This window comes from Schistocerca piceifrons, chromosome 8, assembly GCF_021461385.2.
Source record: "Schistocerca piceifrons isolate TAMUIC-IGC-003096 chromosome 8, iqSchPice1.1, whole genome shotgun sequence".
Lineage (NCBI taxonomy): Eukaryota > Metazoa > Arthropoda > Insecta > Orthoptera > Acrididae > Schistocerca > Schistocerca piceifrons.
Genome location: NC_060145.1, coordinates 378,735,559 through 378,762,425, shown reverse-complemented (window position 1 = coordinate 378,762,425; position 26,867 = coordinate 378,735,559). Strand labels below are relative to the sequence as shown.

Below are 26,867 nucleotides of genomic sequence, written 5' to 3'. Positions count from 1 at the left end.
AAAGGGACATGGTCCTTTTGAAGGAATCGTCTCTTTATTTGTTTTAAGCTATTTAGGGAAACCACGGAATCTGTAAATCAGGATGGTCGAATGGAGATTCGAATCGCAGTCCCCCAGAAAGCGAGCCCAATGTGCTAACGACTGCGCTATATCGCTCGGCAGCCGGGGCAGTGTGTCACGTCATCCTAATTGCTGCCGCGCCAAACTATTCCCTTCGCTGTGTCTACGTAAGCGCTCTTTTCCCCAGCGCAGCAGCTGACTTCTGTCGCTCATTAGTGTAGATGTCTCAATCTTACTAACGAAGTTCCTTCCGCAAGCGAAAATTTCTTCTGGCATCAAATATGGTGGATAGCCACGGCTACTGGATCGAAGACTCCGTGTAATCGTGATTTAGCGACCTCAGCGTCCGAGGCGGATGTCGCCGTCGGCGTGAAAACAAACAGCCGCTCATTGCCGCGTCGCGGATTCCGTGACCCCATTTAGTAGCGGCAGATATAAAAAAAAGCCCTAGAAGGAAGGATAAACAGCCACCTTTACGACGGGGAGGCTTCAATTTCGAGTTAGCACCGTGGCCACCACTCCGTTGTCGACTGGTTTGAACTACGCGTACATCGGTGGAACGTGTCTAACTTGGCAGCTTAGTTTAAATATTAGGGCAGTAATTGAAGTTATGGATTAGTTTTGGCCTCCAGGACTATTGTTTCATGACGTGTCTTTTCCTTGCTGTCAAGCTTCGTCTATGTGGAAAAAAACGGAAAAAAATAAAAAAGCCACGTGTTTCCACTTTTCATGACTCCTATAACATTCGTATAGTAATGAGAAGTGAGCTGTCGATAATGTGTAGCGCAAGACACAGCGGTTCATGACTTGCATCTGTACAGTAGAAAAGCAGTATGTATCAGTTCCTTGTCACCCTGAATTTGAAGCAACCAGTTACGACGCATCATATCGTTCGATCTAGGTTCCTTTGCTTTTTATAATAATGGTACACAGAGATGATCTTACTGTGGCCCTGATACTAGAAAGTTTTGTTTCCTTTTGTTTTCTTCTTGCCGTTAATAAAAGTCGACTTGTTGACTTGCTGTTGTCAAATATTACGCCGTATTAATAACTGTATTGATGATAAATGCAGATAGTTAACCATTTGCCTTCGTCAGGACTACATGTCTAGGAATAATTACTTGCAAGTGTGTACTGGTTTCATGATAAACTGAAGATAATTATTTTTGTTTGAGTGAGCCACCTTACTCATGGTTAATTCTTTGTTTGCCAGCAATAAAACCTTTGTCAGAACTGTGTTCTTAACATAGGTAAACGAAGTATACGCCGAGTGTAATAAGCCGAGTATAATACATAATAAGTCGAGTATAATAAGTACGACTATTTTATGAAAAGTGGTTTTTATTGTACTTTCACAGCAAAATCACTGGTAAACTAGGGATTGTTTACTGTCTGTAGCATTCTGCAAAACTGGTCTCACTATTACTCAAGTAGGGTAAAATACGACAAGCAGGGCGCAGTCATTTGGAACCACGGTGGTGTCTCACTGTGCTACACAGTGCATACCTTTACGTTCCCTCTGCAGGCGCATCATTTGCCCGCTCGTTCAGCTCAGGAACGAATGATGCATAATAGCTGATGCATAGTTAATTACTTTTGTTGTTGACTAGCACAAGCTCTGGCATGACTGTAACTCTAAATTCTTCAAACTCTTTATACCTTCTGCATTAATTTCGCTGACGATTGTGCTGACATCGACTACAACATGTGATTAGTAATGCCAGCAGCACGCAGATCCCATAATTCCGCTACATAAAACAGGGGAGAACTCGTATACTGGTTATAGACTGAAACCGTACACTCCTATCTTGTTCAGTGCGAAATCTGAAACGTAGTAATTACTTATCACATAAGACAAAATTTCAAAGACACATCAACCCTGACCTTTAATAAAAAAACTAAAGTTCCTCGGATATTCACAAAAAAAATACACAGGCAGCGGAACACACAAGAAGCACGAGCTACGCCGGTTATTTCAGAGATAAGAAAGGCAGGAAATGTGTGCTATTCCAAAACAGAGTACTGGCACGTGTCTCAGTGCAATCAAGGATAGTTGCAATGCAATTCTGACAGGCTTTTCGCGACTCCGAGCTCAACGTGCTTTCCATGACCATTTGCGTCCCAGCCAGGACCGCTGCACCTCGTTCTCAGGGTCTGGAACACTTACGAAACCAGGCGTAAAAAGATAAGCTTATCGATCAACATTCGGCTCAGGGACTATGTCTTGTCTGCATCGCCGCGGCTCGGGCGTCAGCTGCTAACAAGATATACGTTGCTGCCGGTTATCTGTGGCTGCGTTTGCACCGCTGGCTGGCGTTATGCAATGAATGCAGGCGGGGTCCCATTCCATTCAGCTTGTTACGCAATAAATGACAGCGTGCGCCCAGTGCAGATACTGACTTTGTATATGCTACCGGTCGGCTCGCGTGAGCTAGCAGCAAAATCGGACGTTGCCGACACTCCCCCACCCCACTTCCTCCTCATTCCCCACATTCTCCCTCCTCTCCCACATCCCCCTCCTCCCCATCTCCTCCTCCTCCTCTTCTTCCTCTCCCATCTCCTCCTCCTCCTCCTCCTCCTCCTCCTCCTCCTCCTCCTCCTCTTCCCCTCCCATCTCCTCCTCCTTCTCCTCCTCCTCCTCCTCTTCTTCCTCTCCCATCTCCTCCTCCTCCTCTTCCTCTCCCATCTCCTCCTCCTCCTCTTCTTCCTCTCCCAAGAGAACAGAACACTGACAATACTTGTTTTTCCCACACACTAGTTTTTTCAATGTAAGTTGTGGTGACAAATTGATCTGTAGCGTAGCCCAAGGTCTAGATTATATTGGGAGGTGACAGTTAAGTTGATGAGTTGACGAAGCGATATCGGACGTTTCAGTTAATTCGACAAACCAAGAGCCATTTGAGGTCGTTACTAAGTTACTGAGGCTGGCTTATAAGGTATAAAACCAATTACAATCAATAGGGGCGTAATACAAGGGATGCAGCGTCTCTGCCACTATTATGAGTCGTCCACTGCTGGATAAAGGCCTCTTTCAGACGTCGATATGCGTTATGCGTCCATATCGCGTTCTTCCTGTTCGATTGTTCTCGAACGTGGAAGCCTAGCCTCCGCGAAACCCAAATTATAGTTAAGTCTCATAGATCTTGCACCGATTATCTACGTACACATCAATAACTTGTTCCCCTGCCCCCTCCCTTTCCCCTCCAGGGGTCGTGTGGGACAGAATGATGGTCGTCAAGCCTCTGTATTAGCTGTAATTTCTCGAATTTTCTCCTCGTGGCCACTTCGCGAGATGTAGGAGTTAGAAAGTAATATGATGTTCAACTTTTCTGGAAAAGTATTCTCTCGGAATTTCAATAAGAAAACGTCTCTGATGCACAACGCCTCTCTTGCAGTGTCTGCCACCGAAGTTTGTATAAAAAATCAGTCCTACCTGCTAAGGGTCCCAGACTGATGAAAAATACTCAGTACAAGTGCCTTGCGAGCCATTTTCATCCCAAATTCAAATTCGGCTAACTCTCGACTTTCTGCTATGTCGACTACATACCCGTCTGTAACAGACCGTTCAGATATCTTTCCTACACTCGAGCCGCACGCAGATTCTATCAACAACAACAACGTTCGGGAATCATCCTTACCGTGACTTTTTGCCACACTCTTTATAATACAAGGTGATTCTAGGCCTTCCTTTTCGGACGAATTAGTGTCTGTTTAGCGCCTCCTTCTTCATTTACGAAAATTAATCCAATGGATTTATGATGGCTCTGAGCACTATGTGACTTAACTTCTGAGGTCATCAGTCGCCTAAAACTTAGAACTAATTAAACCTAACCAACCTAAGGACATCACACACACCCATGCCCGAGGCAGGATTCGAACCTGCAACCGTAGCGGTCGCTCGGCTCCAGACTGTAGCGCCCAGAACCGCAGGCCACTCCGGCCGGCTGGATTTATGACTTCGTTGTTAACATGCGTATTTTTCTATGAGTGCACTGTAAATTATTTTCATTAAAATTGATTTTCTAGGCTACTTTCAGCCTTGCTTTAACTAAGAGCATCCATTCATCGCTAAATTTATCTGCAGTGTAGACAAACAATGCAGTGTCATCACCGAAACTCAGGTCTTTGAGAGATGTTGCATCACCAATTATTTCTCATAAACTTTCCAATTTTAACGATGTGAAAACTTCCTGTGGGTGTGCTTCGGTGATAAAAAGTCTCACAGCCTGATGCCTCTTTCATTTTTAAGTTTCTCACTATCCTCGTGGAGTCCAATAAAAGTTGCAGCGTTCGCGAGTGTTGGATTCACTATATTATCATACTGTTTATTAAACCGAGAGAGCAAGTGCAGTGGGTAGCACAGTGGTGTCGCATTCGGAAGGATGACAGTTCAAGAATCCGGCCTTCCAGCTTTAGGCTTCTCGCGACTTCCCTAAATCCTTCCAGCAAAATGCCGGGGTGTTACGTTTGAAGAGGCCAAAGTCGATTTCCTTCCCCAGCCTTTCGTAATCTGACCTGGTGCTTCGTCTCTAACGACCGCGCTGTTGACGGGACTTTAAACGCTTGCTCTTTCTTCCTGTCTGTTTTTCTACGTCTGTTCATAGATATTTTGTTGAAATCGAGTGGAATGCCTCGAAATTTTGTAAGAATCGATCGCTTAATGTATAGGGTGACAATTAATGAACTATATGAAATAAAATCGTCATAACCTGCGAACGGTTTGCGTTACGACATACGATCTGCACGATTGGCCGCGGGGCATGGGAATTAGTATGTGCATGCGTGGTTTACCATAGCGACGAAGCCCACTTTCATTTGAATGGGTTCGTCAGTTAGCAAAATTGGCACATTTGGCGGACTGAGAATCCGCATTTCGCGATCGAGAAGTCTCTTCATCCTCAACGGGTGACTCTGTAGTGTGCATTGTCCAGTCACGGAATAAACGGTGCGATATTCCTCGATGGCAAGTTGACTGCCGAACGGTACGTGAAGGTTTTGGAAGATGATTTCACTCCCATTATTCAAAGTGACCCTGATTTTGACAAGATATGGTTCATGGAAGACGGAGCTTGACCACATCGAAGCAGGAGAGTTTTTGATGTCCTGGAGGAGCACTTCAGGGACCGTATTCTGGCTATGGGGTACCCAGAACCCACTGGCAAGGGCCTCGATTGGCCGTCACTTTCTCCGGATCTGAACCCAAGCGGCTCCTTTTTATGGGGCTATATTAAAGACTCCAAAACCATTGCTGAACTGTAAACAGTTATTCAGGTGGTCATCGATAGCGTCGATGCTCCGACACTTCAGCGGGTCAGGCAGAATTTCGCCATTCGTCTGCGCCACATCGTCGCTGATGATGGCAGGCACATCGAACATCTCATAGCCTAAATCCGAATATCTGTAGTGACGTTCACATGTTGAACAAACTGTGTGCGCGGGCCGTAATTTGTGACTAATTTAAGTTTTTTTTCCTGTACTTCAGTAATTGTCATCCTGTGCCGACCAGTGCGGCCGAGCATTTCTAGGCGCTTCAGTCTGGAACCGCGCGACCGCTACGGTTGCAGTTCCGAATCCTGCCTCAGGCATGGGTATGTGTGATGTCCTCAGGTTAGTTAGGTTTAAGTAGTTCTAAGTTCTAGGGGACTGATGACCTCAGATGTTAAGTCCCGTAGTGCTCAGAGCCATTCCCATTTGTCATCCTGTATATCTCGATTCATAACGTCTTTTCGGCTACTGTGATCTCTAGATTAAAACTTGGAACTTTTAAAACAACGTTCAGTACCTGTATCAATAAAAGTTGATGACTGTAGCAGTATGACTGTAGCAGTAGCCGAAACGACGTTATCAATACACATATTAAGTTATCTAGACGGTTTTACTCACAAAATATCCACAGTGGTTGCAGACTAATTGAGGTTCCGCAATCGGTTTCCTTTATTAAAAAGCTTTCTGAAAATGTGTGAACAATCAAAATGCGTGCGTGTGAGTATCGTTTCAGTTGTGCCAGTGGATTCGTAATTTACCGTCAGACGGGCCACAGGTCTTAGTAACGGTCGGAAAGTCAGTGAGTAAAACAAAGGTGATACTTGGCGTTCCCCAAGGTACTGTTTTAGGCCCTTTGCTCTTTCTCTAATGTAAATAAACTAATGAGTAGACGGTGCGAAAAGTGGCAGTCTGACTCTAAATAATGAAAAATGTGAACACATCAACAAGTACTCAAAGTAATCCGTTAAATTTCGTTTATAAATGACACAAATCTAAAGGCTGTGAATCAACTAAATGCCTAGTGATTACCATTACGAACATTGGGGCGATCACATTGATGTTGGGAAGGGGAAGCAAAGACTGAGTTTTATTGGCAGAACCACTTTGAAGAGAGACTGCCTACACTACAGTTGTGCGTGCTTTGCTGGACTAATGCTGTGCGGTATGGGACTCGCACCAGACAGGAGTGACGGAGGACATTAAAAAAGTCTAAAGGTGGTTCGATGTGCCCTCTGCCGGATCCTTCAGTGTGAATTGCAGAATAGTCTCGAAGATTAAGATGTCATGTAGATGAATTATAAGAAAGGTTATAATTCATCCTTAATACTCCCTGCAAAGATTTCGCTGGCGACTTGCAGCTCGTCGGCTGTGCTGTTCCAATGCCGTATGTCCCACTATTGTTGAGGCAATAGTGACAATCAGTCCTGTGATTTATTAACACTTTGCCGTCCGCACGTCTCGTACAAATTTATTCGCTTGGAGCCGGCAGCGCTAAGTCGGATTACTTGGTTTGTCGCCGGCCGCTTGTCACATTTCCGTTGATGACAAGCTCCAAACACATTGACTTTTGCGCGGTTTAATTTTCCGGAAATCCTCTATTTTGCCGTATCGTTCCACAAACTCGAATTTTCTTTTCAAGTAACTTCTCTGCAAGTTCTACACTGTTACAATAATTACCCATGCACTTTCCATCAGAAGGTGTCAATAGTTCCATTACTGATTTTGCTAAAGGCTGCCCAGCGCCGGAATACATCTTGAATGAGGAAATATATCCCGTACTCGAATCACACAGCATCCGAATGAGTATGCCGCATTTCGTAATTTTCGACGGATTGTAAACTTAAGAATTTAACCATCCACGCCACGGTATCATTTCTTCATCAATTGAGATGCTCTGCAATAAACGTTTCTTTAAACTTTTTGGAAAAATAATCAATTACGAATTGCACTTTGACAAGCTGGTCAGCATTATCCAGTTTATTGTTTCTGTTGGAAAAAATGTAAAAATGATATTTGTCTGAATCTGTCGCGGGACATCGTTTTGCGAAATATCGGCGTGTCTATCAACGGATTCGCTGACCAATAATCATTGATCCTTGCTTTTCTTGCAATTCCCATAAGGATAGCAAGCCCAAACCATTTTCTAAGTTCGGGTCCCGTGACGTCGACAAATTTGGCATTTTTTAAATCCAGTTTCCTTCTATTGCAACTCTGACTATAGTACTTGCTGGTTTCGTTGCTAATATATTCAAATAGATCGTTCCCAATATATAATTGTACGATATCCTCGACGCTCTGTGTATATTTGGGAAATATGTTTGGACCCGGGGATCCTTCAGATTTATTATTGGTCCTCCGCAAATTACAGTCTGACCACTGTGCACTGTCTCCTTCGTCTGATTCAGCCGAATCAATTGGCAACCGATAGCGTTCGCCGAATTCTTCTTGGACGTATTTCACTATCTTCCTACGATTCTGCTTCACTTCCATTTGTTTGATATCCAATGTCTTCTTCCCAATCGGCCAAGTCGTCCGGAACGTCAGACAAGACGTCCGCGCATTCATCGTAAATAATCCTATTGTATCTTTCGTCCGCCATGATGAAAGGGCACAAGTCCTTAAAAAAAAAAAAGTTGTGGACGTGTGCAACTTATTGTTATCTAATCCACTGTGGTGCCGCCGGACGGCATAGTGTTAAGCTGTATATTAACTACATAATGACGCATGTATTCTGTCAATCTCGTGTAGCTTGCGTGACCCCTCTGACTAAATTCTGCTGTCCAGTTTCTATCTGGACACACCTGCTTTATTTGCTGTTAGTTACTTACCTGAAGTGACTTCCGTCTTTTGTGTTGCAGTTCTGGTGCGAGTGGATGGACGGCCGTACAGCGTGCAACTGTGCGACACTGCCGGACAGGTGAGTAGACGACCGTAGTGTGTGGCGTGCTCTGCCGTAGCGCGGCAACAGCTGACCTTGAAACGCACTGTTTGTCAACACAGTTGTCTCACCGCCTGAACCTCTGTGTCACACTCCTGTCTTTTGTCAGCTCTGAAACATGAAAGCAGTTTGTGTGTGCGCGCGCGCAGACGGAGATAACCGAAGTGTCGAAATGAAGCCTCGCACGTGCCGTGGGTGTTCCTTTGAGCCGCCGCAAGCAGGTAGTTGCTGACTCATCGGCTGTGCTCACAAACAAGAGTGTGTATGAATTTTTACATGGCTAGATACTTCCAGGGGCTTCCATTTGACTTAATAATGTTTGTCCAACAATGAAGCCGTCGAGCGTTGTCTCGTGTGGAATTGGAACGTGGACGATGAACATTTCAGAAAAAAGAGAATAGATGCTCATGAAATCTTGAGCTTCAGAAGAATGCTGAAGATACAATGGGTAAGGCGGTCACTAATGAAGTAATACAGAGTCGATCTGGGAAGAACAGTAATTAATGGCACAACTTGACTAAAAGGTGGGATCTGTTGAAAAGTCACATTGGGAGGCGGCAAGGAATCGTCAGTTTGATGAGTGACAGAAGTATGGATGGTAAAAGTTGTACAGGGAGACGCAAGGGATGAAGATAATGAACTGGTTCAAATGGGGGTGCTAAACAATAGTTATGCAGAGATGAAGTAGTTGGCACGGTATAGACTAGCGTTGGGAACAGTAGCAAACTAGTCTTTGGAAGTTAGTTCAGAGACGACGGACACAGAGTGTTCTGTTTGGCGTTCGACGCGTTTTCACTTCGGGAGCCGGCTGAAGTGAACTGAATGTATGTTTACGTTGCAATGGCACGTCTTTTGTAACAAAAGAGCTACCCGCAGTTGAGATGTCCAGATCGGAAGACGTTCGAAGTCTCCCTCGCCGTCTGTGCGATCACGGGAAGGCTACATTTATTGGTTTGGAGAGGTGACGACTAATACCTAAACCTCCAGATGTAGTGTTGTTGTTGTTGTTGTTGTTGTGGTCTTCAGTCCTGAGACTGGTTTGATGCAGCTCTCCATGCTACTCTATCCTGTGCAAGCTTCTTCATCTCCCAGTACCTACTTCAACCTACATCCTTCTGAATCTGCTTAGTGTATTCCTCTCTTGGTCTCCCCCTATGATTTTTACCCTCCACGCTGCCCTCCAATACTAAATTGGTGATCCCTTGATGCCTCAGAACATGTCCTGCCAACCGATCCCTTCTTCTGGTCAAGTTGTGCCACAAACTTCTCTTCTCCCCAATCCTATTCAATACTTCCTCATTAGTTATGTGATCTACCCATCTAATCTTCAGCATTCTTCTGTAGCACCACATTTCAAAAGCTTTTATTCTCTTCTTGTCCAAACTATTTTACCGTCCGTGTTTCACTTCCATACATGGCTACACTCCATACAAATACTTTCAGAAATAACTTCCTGACATTTAAATCTATACTCGATGTTAACAAATTTCTCTTCTTCAGAAACACTTTCCTTGCCATTGCCAGTCTACATTTTATATCCTCTCTACTTCGTCCATCATCAGTTATTTTGCTCCCCAAATAGCAAAACTCCTTTACTACTTTAAGTGTCTCATTTCCTAATCTAATACCCTCAGCATCACCCAACTTAACTCGACTACATACCATTATCCTCGTTTTGCTTTTGTTGATGTTCCTCTTATATCCTCCCTTCAAGACACCATCCATTCCGTTCAACTGCTCTTCCAAGTCCTTTGCTGTCTCTGACAGAATTACAATGTCATCGGCGAACCTCAAAGTTTTTATTTCTTCTCCATGGATTTTAATACCTACTCCAAATTTTTCTTTTGTTTCCTTTACTGCTTGCTCAATATAGAGATTGAATAACATCGGGGAGAGGCTACAACCCTGTCTTACTCCCTCCCCAACCACTGCTTCCCTTACCTCCAGATGTAGAACAGGAAATTCTGGATTCAGTGCACACGACCCCTTTTATCAGCAAACGACGGTTAGCGTTGCGAATGAATATCTGGAGGCGGCTGTGAGAGCAACAGTCGGACCTGCATCATTTGGAACGTGTACAGGCCCTGTCATATGGAGGTTACCCTCCACGAGTTACGGCATATTGTGGGGAACTACACAGTACTCTTGGAATTTGGGATCGTGTTCACATGCTACGAGACACCGATGTGAGGCCTGTATTCAAACAGGAAGTGAACTGTCTCAAGCTTTCCTCCAACAACAACTACTTTTCGGAAGAAAAACGGTCGAATCAGTATAACTATTTTGAAGGACGTAACTCGGAAACATTCTTCTAAGGAACACTTTTTTATTGCCTATATGTAGAGGTAATAAGAGGCGTGTTTATAAGTAAGTACCGTTTTGAAATTTAAAAAAGACGTGCTAAGATATCTCAATAATTTTATTTTTACGTGAAAGCCTGTACCTTAATCTACTTTTCTATATAATTTCCGTCAATATTGAGGCACTTGTCATAACGTTGTACCAGTTTTTGAATACCCTCCTCATAGAAGTCTGCCGCCTGACTTATTAACCACTGCATCACCACTGTTTTGACTTCGTCATCGTCTTGAAGACGCTGACCGTCCAGGTGTTTCTTAAGGTGCAGGAACAGACGGTAGTCACTGGGCGCAAGATCGGGGCTGTACGGAGGATGATTTCGAGTTTCCCATCGACAAGATGTCATGAGATCTTTGGTCTGATTCGCCACATGTGGACAGGCATTGTCTTGCAGCAAAACGATGGCCTTGCTCAACTTCCATGGACTGTTGCTTTGATTCTGGTGTGACGCAGGCCACCCATGTTTCATCGTCCGTAACAATTAGACTTAAGAAATCATCACCGTCGTTGTGGTACCGCTCAAGGAAAGTCAATGCACTGTCTAAACGTTTGGTTTCGTGCACATCCGTCAACATTTTCGGTACGGTACCCAACGCGGGCACAATTTTCGGTAATTCAAGTGCTCGGTCACAATGCCATACAAAACACTACGAGAAACATTAGGAAAGTCATCCCGCAAGGAGGAAATCGTAAAGCGTCTGTTTTTTCTCACCTTATTGTCCACTTCCTGCACCAAACTTTCATTAACGACCGAAGGCCGCTCACTCCGTTGTTCATCATGCACATTTGTGCGGTCATCTTTAAATGCTCTCACCCACTTTCTTACCATTCCATCACTCATAATGTTTTCTCCGTAAAATGCACAGATCTCACGATGAATATCGATCGCTTTTAGGCCTTTAACACTAAGAAATCTTAAAACAGCCGGACTTCACAGTCGGCGGGACTCAAGATTATCGGAAGCATCTTAAACACTCAGTACACAACGTAAAAAAGGAAGAATCAGACTGTAATGGCGTCAGTGCGTAGATTAAGGTATAGACTTTCATGTAAAAATAAAATTATTGAGATCTTAGCACGTCTTTTTTTTTAATTTCAAAACACTCCTCGGACATACCTGAAATGATGAACTCTGTTTTTGAAACAACCTATGTTCCTCTGTTAGGTAGTTCATTTAATTTCTAAAAGCATAATGGTCGCATCATAAATCCTTGTATATGTCGGACGTTAGTTTCTACGTTTCATTTTTAGCATCAAAGGCGATAGCCACAACACTAGTGAACCGTGATTCATTTTCAAAGAATATTCTTAGGAATTTATTTTATTTACTAGCGATTCATCAAGAACATAAACACATTTAATCACACTATGTAAGCATGGAAGTAGATGCCAGGGAGTAACTGGTGAAATCATAACCAAATTACTTTTAATAAATGGGAATTTTATTCACTTTGCTAGTGCCTAAAAGCATTTTTTAAAAGAAACAGATTTAAAAATATAATCAGAAAGCACCCTCTAAATATCAAAGTTACAATTTATTCAGAAGCAGAAAGAAACAAGTTTTGACTGTATGAGCTTTCGGGCAGAGAACGTTGCCGCTCTCTTTTGACACGGCCGTAGTTACGACCGCTCACAACAGCCTCTGAAAGACATCACTGGTGCAAATCTGCAACACACCAGATAACTTTAAACTAAGAGTTTTAACAATTTACACAAGCACACAAACTACGCACCCCCTGTAGGAGGTATGGAAATGGTACAAAACACTAACAAAAATATTAACCTTGCCACCAAAGGTGCAACGTGATTTTAACTTCTAAGAAAAATTTTACGATGAAAGGGTGGCAACTTTAGATACTAAAATGACCATTTAAATAAAAACTCACGAAATGCAATCTTATATAAAATACTACAAGGTTGGCCAAACAATGGTTAAGATTCTCTACAGTACACAGATACCACCTCTCAAGATCATAGGCAATAATATCAAAGTTTCCAAAGATCAAAACATATTTCAGGTATTAGGCCGTTACACTCCAAGCAATAATTTCGTTAACACACAAAATCCGACAAACATGACGGAGGCAGCTACTAACATACGGTAGATTGATAGAGAGATCACCGAACAACCCGAACCGCAAGTTGCTCTAACACGCCACTACTCCACAAGAGAAAAACTGACCACCCAATTTATAAACAACTACCTTCCCGCGGGCGGGCAAACGGAGAAGAATGGTGGGACGAACCCAAAGCAAAATGGCTGGTGACCTCACCAAGAGAACAAGTAGGATTTAACAAGTAAGTGAAACAACGTATCACGAACCACTTAACTTCTAATAAACTGCGATTTCTCGAGAAGGCCTGACGCAACACCCCCAAATCGCAATCCCGAACCGTCCGCTGTCAGCCGCTTCAACGGACGCAGGAAGGCGCACCGATCTCCCGTCTCACGGCGTCGCAGCTCGCACCGGCCAGACTGATGTCGTGGGTTGCCTCCTGTTGCTCTCGTGTCGACCGCGAAGTCACTACCCCTCGCTATACGCCGCGGCCCCCTGGACTCACGTGGCGACCTCACATGCGCCGACGCTCAAGACGGACAAGTCATCTTGTGTCTCAGTGCGCGACCGACCAACCGATCGAACCAACCGCCAATGACCACTGACTGAGCAAACTCGAGTAGACTGGCGGCCTAACGCGCAGACTCAGATGCAGAAACTAAGCGCCGACCGGGCGACCACTCGCTGAGTTCTCTTACTGGCCGAGTGGAAAGACTCTCATTTTGCCAGCTTTAAAGGTTGATCCGAACGCCAGGCACTAACTGCCTAACAAATGTGAACGAGAGACAGACTGACTAGCAATCTGTGGACGAGAGACTGACCGACTGGCGAGCTCATAGCGCCCCTTAAATGCACGTGAACAGGCAACCTTTCCCCTTTCCCACCAGAGGGAGACACCAAAGCTGCGATTGCTACAGCGGCGCCACCGCCAGAAACGGAGGGCGACTGCTTCACACTACGCGCTGCGGCGCGCTCTTCAAATTAGCAATTTGTACCACGCCTCAACTAGGGATAGAGTGTCTTTAGATGTAGCAAAAAGCGCTGTACTAGTCAGGATGATGATCTTGGTCAAAACCGTCACAGATCACGGCGGTTAAGAGCAAAACACATTTCCGTCGCTACTGCCATGGAGCTCGCGCCGGCTGGCGTGCAGCCCTCGACTGGGCTGCCTCCCTGGGCCTCCAGAGAAAAGCAGCACATTTTGTGACCGGAGGCCGACACTCCAAACAGCGCCGCGTCACGCCACGCCCCTCCCCGGTTCGCGTGACGCAGCTGAGAGCTTGGACCGGGCCCGGCGGCGGCTCGCCGTGGGACCATAGCAAACAGGGGTGGGACACGCTTTACCCCGCAGCGCAGCGGTTCCCCTTCCGGTGTCCCGTTTCCCAGACGTAACGCCACGGAACGGCGGCGTCTGCCCTGGCTCTGTGGCGCCGCGTCTAATTGCTGAACAAACGGCCTGGTTCCCTTCCCGTCAGCTAACGGTAGCCGAGCTTCCACGCCGCGCCAAGGAAACAACGGCTCACCGTGGAAATGTTGCACGACAGATCTGCCCGATGCATTCCGAAGATTCCACTCAACTGTAATGAATTCGGATTCGACGTCATCAATTAGAAAACTTCTCAAACGACTTGTTTGCGGCTTCCTCCTCTGCCATTAGAAGCGCAATATTTGCGAGTCTGTCTTGGTGTCAAAATACTGTTCAAGACGTTTTGTTCCCCCTGCGGGTTCGGGGGTTAGAATAGGCCCGCGGTATTCCTGCCTGTCGTAAGAGGCGACTAAAAGGAGTCCATCCCCCTCACGGGGGTAGTTCGCGCCTGCGTCCGGAGACGGACGGTTCCACGACCTATCATCGTGGTCCTTTTGGTTTTTTCACTTCTCGTTTCTTCCTTCCTTTTGTTGGTTCCTTTCTTTGCTCTTCTCCACCTCACTGTCTTCCTTACTCTTTCCCTTGCCTTCTCATTGCCTTTTTCTCCTTGCCTTCTCATTGCCTTCTTCTCCTTGCCTTCTTATTGCCTTCTTCCCCTTGCTTTCTCATTGCCTTCTTCTCCTTGCCTTCTCTGGTCTCCGCCTCGGCGTTTGAGACAGTCTGTCCTCTTTCTCCCTCTCTCTCTTCTTTTTCCTCTTCTTCCTTCCTCCCTGTGCGTGTCTGAAGGCCGACCCACGCGTTCGCACGCGTAGCCGGTGACGGGGTAACGCGTAAGTCCCCGCCCTGGGTAGACATGTAAGGCACGCGCGTACCCCCTGGTAAAGGCCAGGCCCGGGGAGGGGTGATTGCCTGAGCTGATACCTTCTGACCATGCCGATTGGTCCCTCCGTCTGTTTCTCGGGAGGTGTGACCTGAGGTGTAAACATTCACCTAAGGCGGGAGTGCCCTCTGAGAGGGTCCCCACAAGGAAGGAGCGCGCCATCGGAGACGCTGGCAATCATGGGGGATTCCTCCGCAATGGATTCTACTCCATCTCTTTCGACTTCGACCCAAAAACGGAAACGTGACCAGCCAACAGTGACAAAAGTACTACCGCCTGCCCCACAGTTCCTCGTAGTTTCTCGAACTGAGGACGGAAAGGATTTTTCCTCTGTCAACCCTTTCGTTATTCAGAAGGGCGTAGATGCCATAGCCGGATCTGTCAAATCCTGTACCAGGTTGCGTAACGGCACCTTATTACTGGAAACTGAGAATGCCTTTCAGGCACAAAAACTGCTTCGGGCCACCCTCCTGTACACGTTCCCTGTCCGGGTGGAGGCCCACCGAACTTTGAATTCGTCTCGTGGTGTGGTCTATACTGACTCCCTCGACGGATTGACTGACGAGGAGCTTCAATCATTCCTCGCTGAGCAGGGCGTGACGGCTGTCCATAGGGTCATGAAAAAGGTCAACAATGACCTTGTACCGACCCGGACAATTTTCTTGACCTTCGATAGTGTTAAGCTGCCATCGCGCATCAAGGCGGGCTACGAGGTTATTTCTGTTCGCCCCTATATCCCGACACCTACGCGCTGCTACCAGTGTCAGCGTTTCAATCACACTCGACAGTCTTGTTCCAATGCGGCTAAATGTGTCACCTGTGGCAGGGATGCCCATGAGGGTGACTGTCCACCTCCGTCTCCTCGTTGTGTGAACTGTCAGGGTGACCATGCAGCATCCTCCCGCGACTGTCCTGTCTATAAGGAAGAACGCTGTATCCAGGAAATTCGGGTCAAAGAGAAAGTGTCCACCTCGGCTGCTCGCAAGCTATTGGCTAGTAGGAAGCCCACGCTGCTCCCAGCGGGGAAATACAGTACTGTCCTCGCCTCTCCTCGGACTACCCGGGAGGTAGCAACCCAGACATGCGATCTGACCTTCAGCACCACGGTCGTCCGTTCGGCCAGTGCTAAGATCGCGCGGTCGACGTCTCCTCTTCCTCCCATCACCCCACAGACACGAGCACCTTCTTCAGCTTCTGCTAAAACGAAGACACCGAAGTCAGATGCACGGGCCTTCAAGAAGGAACCATCCCGTGCAGACTTCCTCCGTACCTCGACCTCACAGCCTTCGACCGGTACTTCCACTACACGTCCTTCCAAAAAGGCGCATAGGAAGCACAGTTCTCCTTCCCCGCCACGGCGCATTTCTTCTCTTGCGCCACCCAGCGGCTGCCGCCCCAGGCCGTCATCCGTTTCGCCTGGCCGCACCGCTGGTCGCCGTACATCTGGCCGTTCACTGGCGGAGGAAGCTCCCCCTCCCGGCCATCCTCCCGAGATGGCCGATGACCCTATAGACCCAATGGACGATGACTGTCCGCCTACTGATAGCGGCGGCAGTGCTCGCTCGAAGCCAGGCCCTAAGCGGCCTTCGAGGTGACCACTTCTCTCATCTTTCTTTTCTTACGATGGCACTTATTCACTGGAATATTCGCAGCATTCGCTCCAACCGAGAGGACTTGAAGTTGCTGCTCCGCTTGCACCGTCCGCTTGTCGTAGCCCTCCAGGAAACGAAGCTACGCCCATGCGATCAAATTGCCTTGGCACACTACACCTCTGTGCGTTTTGACCTACCCCCTGTGGTAGGTATCCCAGCTCATGGAGGGGTTATGTTGCTGGTCCGGGATGATATTTACTACGATCCCATCACGTTGCACACCGGCCTGCAGGCAGTTGCCATCCGCATTACTCTCCCCACTTTTACGTTTTCCTTTTGTACCGTTTACACTCCATCGTCATCTGCCGTTACCAGGGCAGACGTGATGCAACTTATTGCTCAGCTACCTGCACCATTTTTGTTAACTGGAGACTTCAATGCCCACCATCCCCTTTGGGGCTCTCCAGCATCCTGCCCGAGGGGCTCCTTGTTAGCAGACCTCTTCAACCAGCTCGATCTTGTCTGCCTCAATACTGGCGCCCCTACTTTTCTTTCGGACACATCTCACACCTATTCCCATTTAGACCTCTCTATATGTACTCCCCAACTTGCACGCCGGTTTGAGTGGTATGCACTTTCTGATACATATTCGAGCGACCACTTCCCGTGTGTTATCCATCTCCTGCAGCATACTCCCTCTCCGTGCTCATCTAGTTGGACCATCTCCAAAGCAGACTGGGGGCTCTTCTCTTCCAGGGCGACCTTTCAGGATCAAACCTTTACAAGCTGCGATCGTCAGGTCGCACACCTCACGGAAGTCATTCTCGCTGCTGCTGAATATTCCATCCCTCACCCTCCTTCTTCTCCACGTCGCGTACCGGTCCCCTGGTGGACCGCAGCATGTAGAGACGCTTTACGTGCTCGTCGACGTGCTTTACGCACATTTAAACGCCACCCTACAGTGGCGAATTGTATCAATTATAAACGATTACGTGCTCAGTGTCGTCGTATTATCAAAGAAAGCAAGAAAGCCAGCTGGGCTGCTTTCACAAGCACCTTCAACAGTTTTACTCCTTCTTCTGTTGTCTGGGGTAGCCTGCGCCGGCTATCTGGCACTAAGGTCCACTCACCAGTTTCTGGCTTGAAGGTCGCGAATGACGTCCTTGTGGCCCCTGAGGCTGTCTCCAATGCCTTCGGCCGCTTTTTCGCAGAGGTTTCGAGCTCCGCTCATTACCACCCTGCCTTCCTCCCCCGCAAACAGGCAGAGGAGGCTAGGCCACTTACCTTCCGCTCCTCGAATTGTGAAAGTTATAATGCCCCATTCACCATGCGGGAACTCGAAAACGCACTTGGCCGATCACGGTCCTCTGCTCCAGGGCCAGATTCTATTCATATTCAGATGCTGAAGAACCTTTCTCCTGCGGGTAAAGGTTTTCTTCTTCGTACATACAATCGCATCTGGATTGAGGGACATGTTCCCGCATGCTGGCGCGAGTCTATTGTTGTCCCGATTCCTAAGCCGGGGAAGGACAAGCACTTGCCTTCCAGTTATCGACCTATCTCGCTTACCAGCTGTGTCTGTAAAGTGATGGAGCGAATGGTTAACTCTCGATTGGTTTGGCTGCTCGAGTCTCGACGCCTACTTACCAATGTACAATGTGGATTTCGTAGGCGCCGCTCTGCTGTTGACCATTTGGTTACCTTGTCGACCTTCATTATGAATAACTTCTTGCGGAAGCGCCCGACCGCGGCTGTGTTCTTTGATTTGGAGAAGGCTTACGACACCTGTTGGAAGGCGGGCATCCTCCGCACCATGCATACATGGGGCCTTCGCGGTCGCCTCCCTCTTTTTATTCGTTCCTTTTTAATGGATCGACAGTTCAGGGTACGTGTGGGTTCTGTCCTGTCCGACACCTTTCGCCAGGAGAATGGGGTGCCACAGGGCTCAGTTTTGAGCGTCGCTCTCTTCGCCATCGCGATCAATCCAATAATGGATTGCCTCCCAGCTGATGTATCAGGCTCCCTTTTCGTGGACGATTTTACCATCTATTGCAGCGCGCAGTGTACACGTGTCCTGGAGCGCTGTCTTCAGCGTTCTCTTGACCGTCTTTACTCCTGGAGTGTCGCCAATGGCTTCCGTTTTTCTGCCGAGAAGACGGTCTGTATTAACTTCTGGCGGTACAAGGAGTTTCTCCCACCGTCCTTAAGACTCGGTCCCGTTGCTCTCCCAATCGTGGAGACAACCAAATTTTTAGGCCTTACATTTGACAGGAAACTTAGCTGGTCTCCACATGTGTCATATTTGGCCGCCCGTTGTACCCGTTCTTTACATGTCCTCCGTGTTCTCAGTGGTCTGTCGTGGGGAGCGGATCGAACCGTCCTACTTCGTCTATATCGGTCGATCGTCCGCTCCAAGCTGGATTATGGGAGCTTCGTATACTCCTCTGCACGGCCATCCATCTTACGCCGCCTCAACTCCATACAACATCGGGGTTTACGACCTGCGATCGGAGCATTTTATACCAGTCCCGTAGAGAGTCTTCATGCTGATGCTGGCGAATTGCCACTCACCTACCGGCGCGATATACTGCTTTGTCGGTATGCCTGTCGGCTACTGTCAATGCCCGACCATCCATCTTATCGTTCCTTTTTTGACGACTCTCTTGACCTTCAATACGGGTTGTATGTCTCTGCCTTGCTACCCCCTGGAGTTCGCTTTCGTCGCCTCCTTCAACACCTTAATATTTCACTCCCAGCATCCTTTCGAGTGGGCGAAAGCCGCACGCCTCCTTGGCTCCAGGCTCAGGTCCGCGTTCACCTCGACCTCAGCTCGCTCCCAAAAGAGGTCACCCCCGGTTCGGTCTACCACTCCCGTTTTTTGGAACTTCGTTCGAAGTTCAACAACATGACTTTCATTTATACAGATGGCTCTAAGACCAATGGCGGGGTCGGGTGTTCCTTCATTGTCGGGGCACAAAGTTTCCAATACCGGCTCCATGGCCATTGTTCGGTCTTCACAGCTGAGCTCTTTGCCCTCTACCAGGCTGTTCTTTACATTTGCCGCCACCGACATTCTGCTTATGTCATCTGCTCAGATTCCCTGAGCGCCATCCAGAGCCTCAGTGATCCGTACCCGGTTCACCCTTTCGTACACCGGATCCAACGCTCTCTTCAGCAGCTGGTGGACGTCGGTACGCCGGTTAGCTTTATGTGGGTTCCTGGCCATGTCGGTATCCCTGGGAACGAAGCTGCAGATGCCGCGGCCAAGGCTGCGGTCCTCCAGCCTCGGACAGCTTCTTGTTGTGTCCCTTCGTCCGATTTTAGCAGGGTCATTTGTCGGCGCGTTGTGTCGTTGTGGCATGCCGACTGGGCTGCACTTACCGACAACAAGCTTCGGGCCTTAAAACCTCTTCCCGTGGCTTGGACGTCCTCCTCACGCCCTTCTCGGCGGGAGGAGGTCGTTTTAGCAAGGTTAAGAATTGGACACTGCCGGTTCAGCCATCGCCATCTGCTGACGGCTGCGCCGGCGCCGTTCTGCCCATGTGGGCACTTGCTGACGGTTAGACATATTTTAATGTCCTGTCCAGATCTTACCACACTGCGCCTCGATCTTAACCTGCCTAATAGTTTAGATGCCATTTTAGCGGATGACCCACGAGCAGCTGCTCGTGTTCTTTGTTTTATCAATTTGACGAACCTCGCTAAGGACATTTGATGTTGTTTTAATCTTACGCCTGTCAGTCTGTCTTTTATTGTGTTTTCCCTTTTAGTTGTTGTTGTCAACTTGTGCCTCGCGGTGCATTCTTAGAGTAGTCAGGGCGCTAATGACCATTGACGTTGTGCGCCCGAAAACCACAAAAAAAAAAAAAAAAAAAAAAAAGACGTTTTGTCATCCTACACTTCTGGTCGCTTAAGTCGTCGGCACACGGACCATGCTGTCGAACGTTGAGCGTTGAGGGGTGCCGAGTTTCTGACGCCATAGCGTGAAATAGCACGTTCGGGAGTCATTCCGAACGTGCAGAGCAATATCTGGCATGTCAGATATTCTGAGCGTGCGGTCTGAGCGTTGACCAATGAGATGGCACAACGCCACCTACGTCACACGCACGCCGTCTCCCTTCAGTACAGAGTTGTAAGGCGCCATATTGGCATTCATTTCAAGCCCATATGTATATATGCCGTTTCTGAGCACCGGCAAATTGAGAATCACTGCAAAACCCGTTGTTAACTGTGTGATTCGTTCCAATAAAATAATGAGAAACATCATATTCGTGGCAAAAGATTTATTGTAAATTGCGTATTATGAGAGTAGGCTATTTGAAGGCAGCGACACACTGAAGATCCACCCAAAACGTATTGGTCTTGGTACAATTTGTTATAGTTAAATTGCAGTTAGTAACATAGTTATCTACGATTAACGTTGTCAGCAAGGGCTAACACAATATGATTAAGTACAAGGACTGTGTTGTTGGTTTAGTGTAATGACTAGCGTCACTCTCCACAACTCTGTTGTTGGTTTAGCGTAACGCCGGCACAGTAGCTCAGCGTGTTCGGACAGAGGGTTAGCTGCCCTCTGTAATAAAAAAACAGAGTTGATAGATCAACAGCGAACTAAACGGATCTCTTACGACGTCCGCCCCGAGCAGATACAACGAACAATATCGAACAAAACGAATTAAAAGAAAGCGTAATGAGTAGCGTCACAGGCCAGTAATTCACTCTTTCTTGGGGCGGTGATTCGCGTCTTAGTAATTGCAAATTTATTTCCTAACATTCGTGTTTTTATTAGGTTCTGATACTTTATTGTTAGTTTAATATATGTATATGCTATAATATTCGATGTTGTGTGAATATAAGTTCACCATTTTTTGAGGGGTGACTTTGTTCGATTGGCTTAATCTACAGGACAGATTGCGCTACTTGTACAAGGATATTTTGCTCGTTTTTCTTTTACGCTTCGTAATTCACATGTTGCAAAGATTCTGCTACTGGGTAGGAACAGTGATCAAGTAAAACTGACCTTGGGGTTTTACTAAAATGTGGGAATGTTGAGATAATGTTTACCTTATGCGGAGAACTGTTTGTAATGGAACTTTTATAAGACTGTCCTTATTGATTGGACATGGTACTTTCCTTTTCGTGGACGATGGAGAAAATGTGCGTTTTAATAGAGCTAACGTGAGAATTTTACGCGCGCCCGTTTAGTAAACAGTGTGATTTACAAATTAGAAACATTCCGCAACTGCCGCTGGAGTGCGTTGTGTTCGCCTATACCACGTTGGGGCCCACGTAACGTATGCACATTTATGAGCGTTCAGCAGCACGTTGAACTTGGCACGCTCAACGTTAACGTTCGACAGCACGGTCCGTGTGCCGACGGCTTTAACGTTGAGCGTGTCAAGTTCAACGTGCTGCTGAACGCTCAGGAATGATGCGACTTGTGCATACGGTACGTGGGCCCCAACGTGGCATACGCGATCAGAACGCACTCCAGCGGCAGTTGAGGGATGTTTCTAGTTCGTAAATCACACTGTTTACTCAACGGGCGTGAGTAAAATTCCCACGTTAGTCTATTAAAACGGACATTTCCTCCATTGTCCACGAAAAGGAAAGTATCGTTTCCAATCAATAAGGACAGAGACATATAAAAGTTCCATTACAAACAGTGCGGTACAAATTTGAAATACTTCTCCGCATAAGATGAACATTATTTCATCATTCCCACATTTTAGTAAAATCCCAAGATCAGTCTTACTTAATCACTGTTCCTACCCAGTAGCAGAATCTTTGCAACATGTGAATTACGAAGCGTAAAAGAAAAAAGAAGCAAAAATATCTTTATACAAGTAGCGCAAGCTGTGCTGTAGATTAAGCCAATCGAACAATGTCACCCCTCAAAAAAAGGTGAACTTGTATTTACATAACATCAAATATTATAGTATATACGTATATTAAACTAATAAAGTATCAGAACCGAATAAAAACGCGAATGTTAGGAAATAAAATTTGGGAGTGTCAAGACGTGAACTTCCGCCCCAACTATCAAGACAGTGACGCTACTCAAAAGGCTAATCCAACAACACAACAGACAGCTAGTAATCAAAGTATGTCACCCGTTACAGAAAACCTTATCGTAGATATGTCACGAATTGAAATTTAATTATAACAAATTGTACCAAGAACAATGCGTTTTGGGTGGATCTTCAGTGTCTCGCTGCCTTCAAATAGCATACTCTCATAATACGCAAGTTATAATAATTCTTTTGCCACGAATATGATGTTTCTCGTTATTTTATTGGAACGAATCGCACAGTTAACAACGGGTTTTCCAGTGATTCTCAATTTGCTGGTGCTCAGAAACGGCATATATACATATAAGCTTGAAATGAATGCCAACATGGTGCGTCACAACTCTGTACTGAAGGGAGACGGCCTGCGTGTGACGTAGGTGGCGTTGTGCCATCTCATTGGTCAACGCTCAGACGCATGCTCAGAATATCTGACATGCCAGATATTGCTCTGCACGTTCGGAAAGACTCCCGAACGTGCTATTCCATACTATGACGTCAGAAACGCGGCACGCTCAACGCTCAACGTTCGGATGCACGTCCGTGTGCCGACGGCTTTACCGTAACGTTAAATTAGTGTGCCAAGCCCACTGGTATAACCAGAACGTGGCATCTGGGGCGCACGCTCTGTAGGTCGTCTCCGTGGCATTGCCGTTCTGTGACGGGTGAAAAAAAGAGGAGTGGCGAAAGAAAATGGGAAGAGTAAGGGTGAAGGAGGAGCAGGAAGAAGAAATAGTTCACTAACAAAGGTACCGCGCCTAGTCGTCATCACAGGTTTCGTCCAAATTTATGGTATACTTATGCAGCGCTTGGCCTGAAATGAAAGTGAGGTAAGTGGGAAGTCTAGATGCCCAAGTGTTCATATATAAAAAAAAAATTAGCATTTGTGGCGCTGATCGGAACGGCTTGAGCTATTTATGTTGGTGCAGCTTTCACACGGCGGTCAGCGGAAATGAAAGAGTACAGAACGGGTTTGATCGACAGATTGATAAATATTAGAATGCAACTTACATACTTATTTCTATTTGCATGTCGCTGTTACTGTGGCTTATAGTCTGATATTGGAAAAGACTGTTCGTAAAACAGAAAGTTCGTAGTGTAAATAATATTCCGAGGAAAGTAAACTGGTACTTCCTAAGGAGGCAGCAACTTTCATATGTATATGATGATTTACGTATTTTATGTATTTTCCAACGCCATTTAGACGTCCTTGTTCATTATAACGCCTCACACTTCATTGGTGATCTTCAATAGTCAGCTAAGGCCCGAAGACCAAGTTCCAGCTCCAGGTGTATCTTGGTTGATGTAAGTTGTAAGGTAGTACGTGTGTCAGTTAATTTTGTTATACAGGTTATAACAAACTGTAGTGTTAAATCAGCACTTACGATAGGGCAACTGGAAGAAAAAGAGGAAGATGATAAGAAGCTGAAACTTATCTTAGAATTTGGATAACAACGTTAAGAGAGTGCTTTTCATAGACTAGTCCTGCAACGCAATCTGCAAACGTTTTTGCGTTCTCTTTTCTAGGAATAGATACGGATTTGGCGGAAACACTTGGAGTGTTCAGAGAGATGAAGGGTAGAGGCGGCGGGTGGGGAGGGGAGGGGAGGGGAGAGGAGGGGAGGGGAGGGGAGGACCGAACCTAAATTAGTTTTGAATGTAACGCTGTGTTATTTGTATTATCCCAAAATATTTCGGCAGATCTTTGACGTCATAGAAAGAGAAAAGTAGGCAGAAAAAAAAATACGATCAGAATATCGTGATTTCAGTTGGTGTTTGTTAAATATTACGCAGATTTTTACCTTAATATAATGTTTTTCTTGCTGTAATAGTTTTTAATTGATAGTAAAACGCGCGCTCTGCAAAGTTGGTGCCCAAGCAACCGTCAAATTTATTGATCCATATTAACTACCTAGATCACGAGAACATTGTTTCTCAAGCATGTGAAAAGCCTTATTTTGCTTTACACTTCACTTCAAATGCCCACCAAATTCGTAAAAATTCGGTGAAACCATAATTAAGAGGAATAAGACCGTGTTTGCTTCGTAAGGAACCTAGAAATCCTGTATTATTTACCTCGAAGTCGGACGACTGAAGCTGAAAGTCGGAGTAATACCATACGATGGATCTTCCAATATGAAGCAAGGTTTGGATGCCACTACAAGAAAAAATAGTATGACTTGGTTTAAGTATTACAACGTGATGATTCCAAGTCGCTTGCTCGGGTGTGTAGACCGTCGCGTGTCAATAGACAACTCCAGGAACCAGCAGTTTCATTACCTTGAAGAGGATCGCTGCGAAGCCGATCGTACTGTCGATTTTAATGGTGGTCTTATTTTAAAAATGATGCAACGTAATGCCCAAAGAATGTTATTGAAATTTAACTTTCGCTTCGTGATTCAGCGAAAATCGTAAAGAAAAGTTAGATGGTTGTTTAAGGAATGTTTTTAACTCTTTTTCCCGGTAATGGCTTGAGACGAGCTGCATACGGCTCCGCACGATGGCAGACATGGCTCGTGCGGCGTCCGTGCACGTGTTTGACGTCAGAAAGGAAGTCGTTTGAGCTGATCGCCATGTGGAAAGCTCTTCTGGCGAACTAGCTGACGTCACGCTTCACAGCCGTGTGGCCACTAACACGCTGTTAAGTGCACTACCCTCGTTAATAGTTGCTAAAAACACGAGGCGAGGACCAGGTTTTAAGTGAGCCAAAGGGCTTGCTTTAGTAGTCTGCGAACGCTGCGGCAGCTATGACGTGATGTAGTTGCACTACTGGCCATTCAAATTGCTACACCGCGAAGATGACGTGCTACAGATGCGAAATTTAACCGACAGGAAGAAGATGATGTGATATACAAATGATTAGCTTTTCAGAGCATTCACACAAGGTTGGCGCCGGTGGCGATACCTATAAGGCACTGACATGAGGAAATGTTCTAACCCATTTCTCATACACAAACAACAGCTGACCGCCGTTGACTGGTGAAACGTTCTTGTGATACCTCGTGTAAGGAGGAGAAATGCGTACCATCACATTTCCGAATTTGATAAAGGGTCGAATTGTAGCCTATCGCGATTGCGGTTTATCGTATCGCGAAATTACTGCTCGCGTTGGTCGAGATCCAATGACTGTTAGCAGAATATGGAATCGGTGGGTTCAGGAGGGTAACATGGAACTAGCAGTCGAGATGACAGGCATCTTATCCGCATGGCTGTAACGAATCGTGCAGCCACGTCTCGATCCCTGAGTCAACAGATTCAGACGTCTGCAAGACAACAACCATCTGCACGAACAGTTCGACGTCGTTTGCAGCAGCATGGCTTATCAGCTCGGAGACGATGGCTGCGGTTACCCTTGACGCTGCATCACAGACAGGAGCGCCTGCGATGGTGTACTCAACGACGAACCTGTGCGCGAATGGCAAAACGTCATTTTTTCGGATGAATCCAGGTTCTGTTAACAGCATCATGATGGGTGCATCCCTGTTTAGCGACATCGCGGTGAACGCACATTGGAAGCGTGTATTCGTCATCGCCATACTGGCGTATCACCCGTCGTGATGGTATGGGGTGCTATTGGTTACACGTCTCGGTCACCTCTTGTTCGCATTGACGGTACTTTGAACAGTGGACGTTACATTTCAGATATGTTACGACCCGTGGCTCTACCCTTCATTCGATCCCTGCGAAACCCTACATTTCAGCAGGATAATGCACGACCGCATGTTGCATGTCCTGTACGGGCCTTTCTGGATACAGAAAATGTTCGACTGCTGCCCTAGCCAGCACATTCTCCAGATCTCTCACCAATTTAAAACGTCTGGTCAATGGTAGCGGAGTAACTGGCTCGTCACAATACGTCAGTCACTACTCTTGATGAACTGCGGTATCGTGTTGAAGCTGCTAGGGTAGTTGTACCTGTACGCGCCATCCAAGCTGTGTTTGACTCAATGCCCAGGCGTATCAAGGCCGTTATTACGGCCAGAGGTGGTCGTTCTTGGTATTGATTTCTCAGGATCTGTGCACCCAAATTGCGGGAAAATGTAATCACATGTCGGTTGTAGTATAATATATTTGTCCAATGAATACTCGTTTATCATCTGCATTTCATCTTGGTGTAGCAATTTTAATGGCCAGTAGTGCAGATATACAAAGCCGAAGGTAACGGCAGCCGGCTATGGTGAAGGTCGGAGCAAATGGGCCTAGGTGGTCCTGAGATTTATATTTGTTTGCTCCTACGTTCTTGTCCCCCTTGCGGCAGGAGTCAAACTGGAGAACTGAAGCTG

The 26,867-nt window shown here is 46.5% G+C and overlaps 1 protein-coding gene across 1 annotated transcript in view; it reads left to right on the top strand.

Annotated features, from left to right (window-relative positions):
* LOC124712362 (cell division control protein 42 homolog) overlaps positions 1-26,867 on the top strand; it is a 608,606-nt gene that overhangs the window by 253,136 nt on the left and 328,603 nt on the right. Inside the window, exon 2 of the mRNA XM_047242656.1 lies at positions 8,184-8,242. Within this exon, the coding sequence (XP_047098612.1) occupies positions 8,184-8,242 (59 nt within the window). The remainder of the gene's footprint in view (positions 1-8,183; positions 8,243-26,867) is intronic.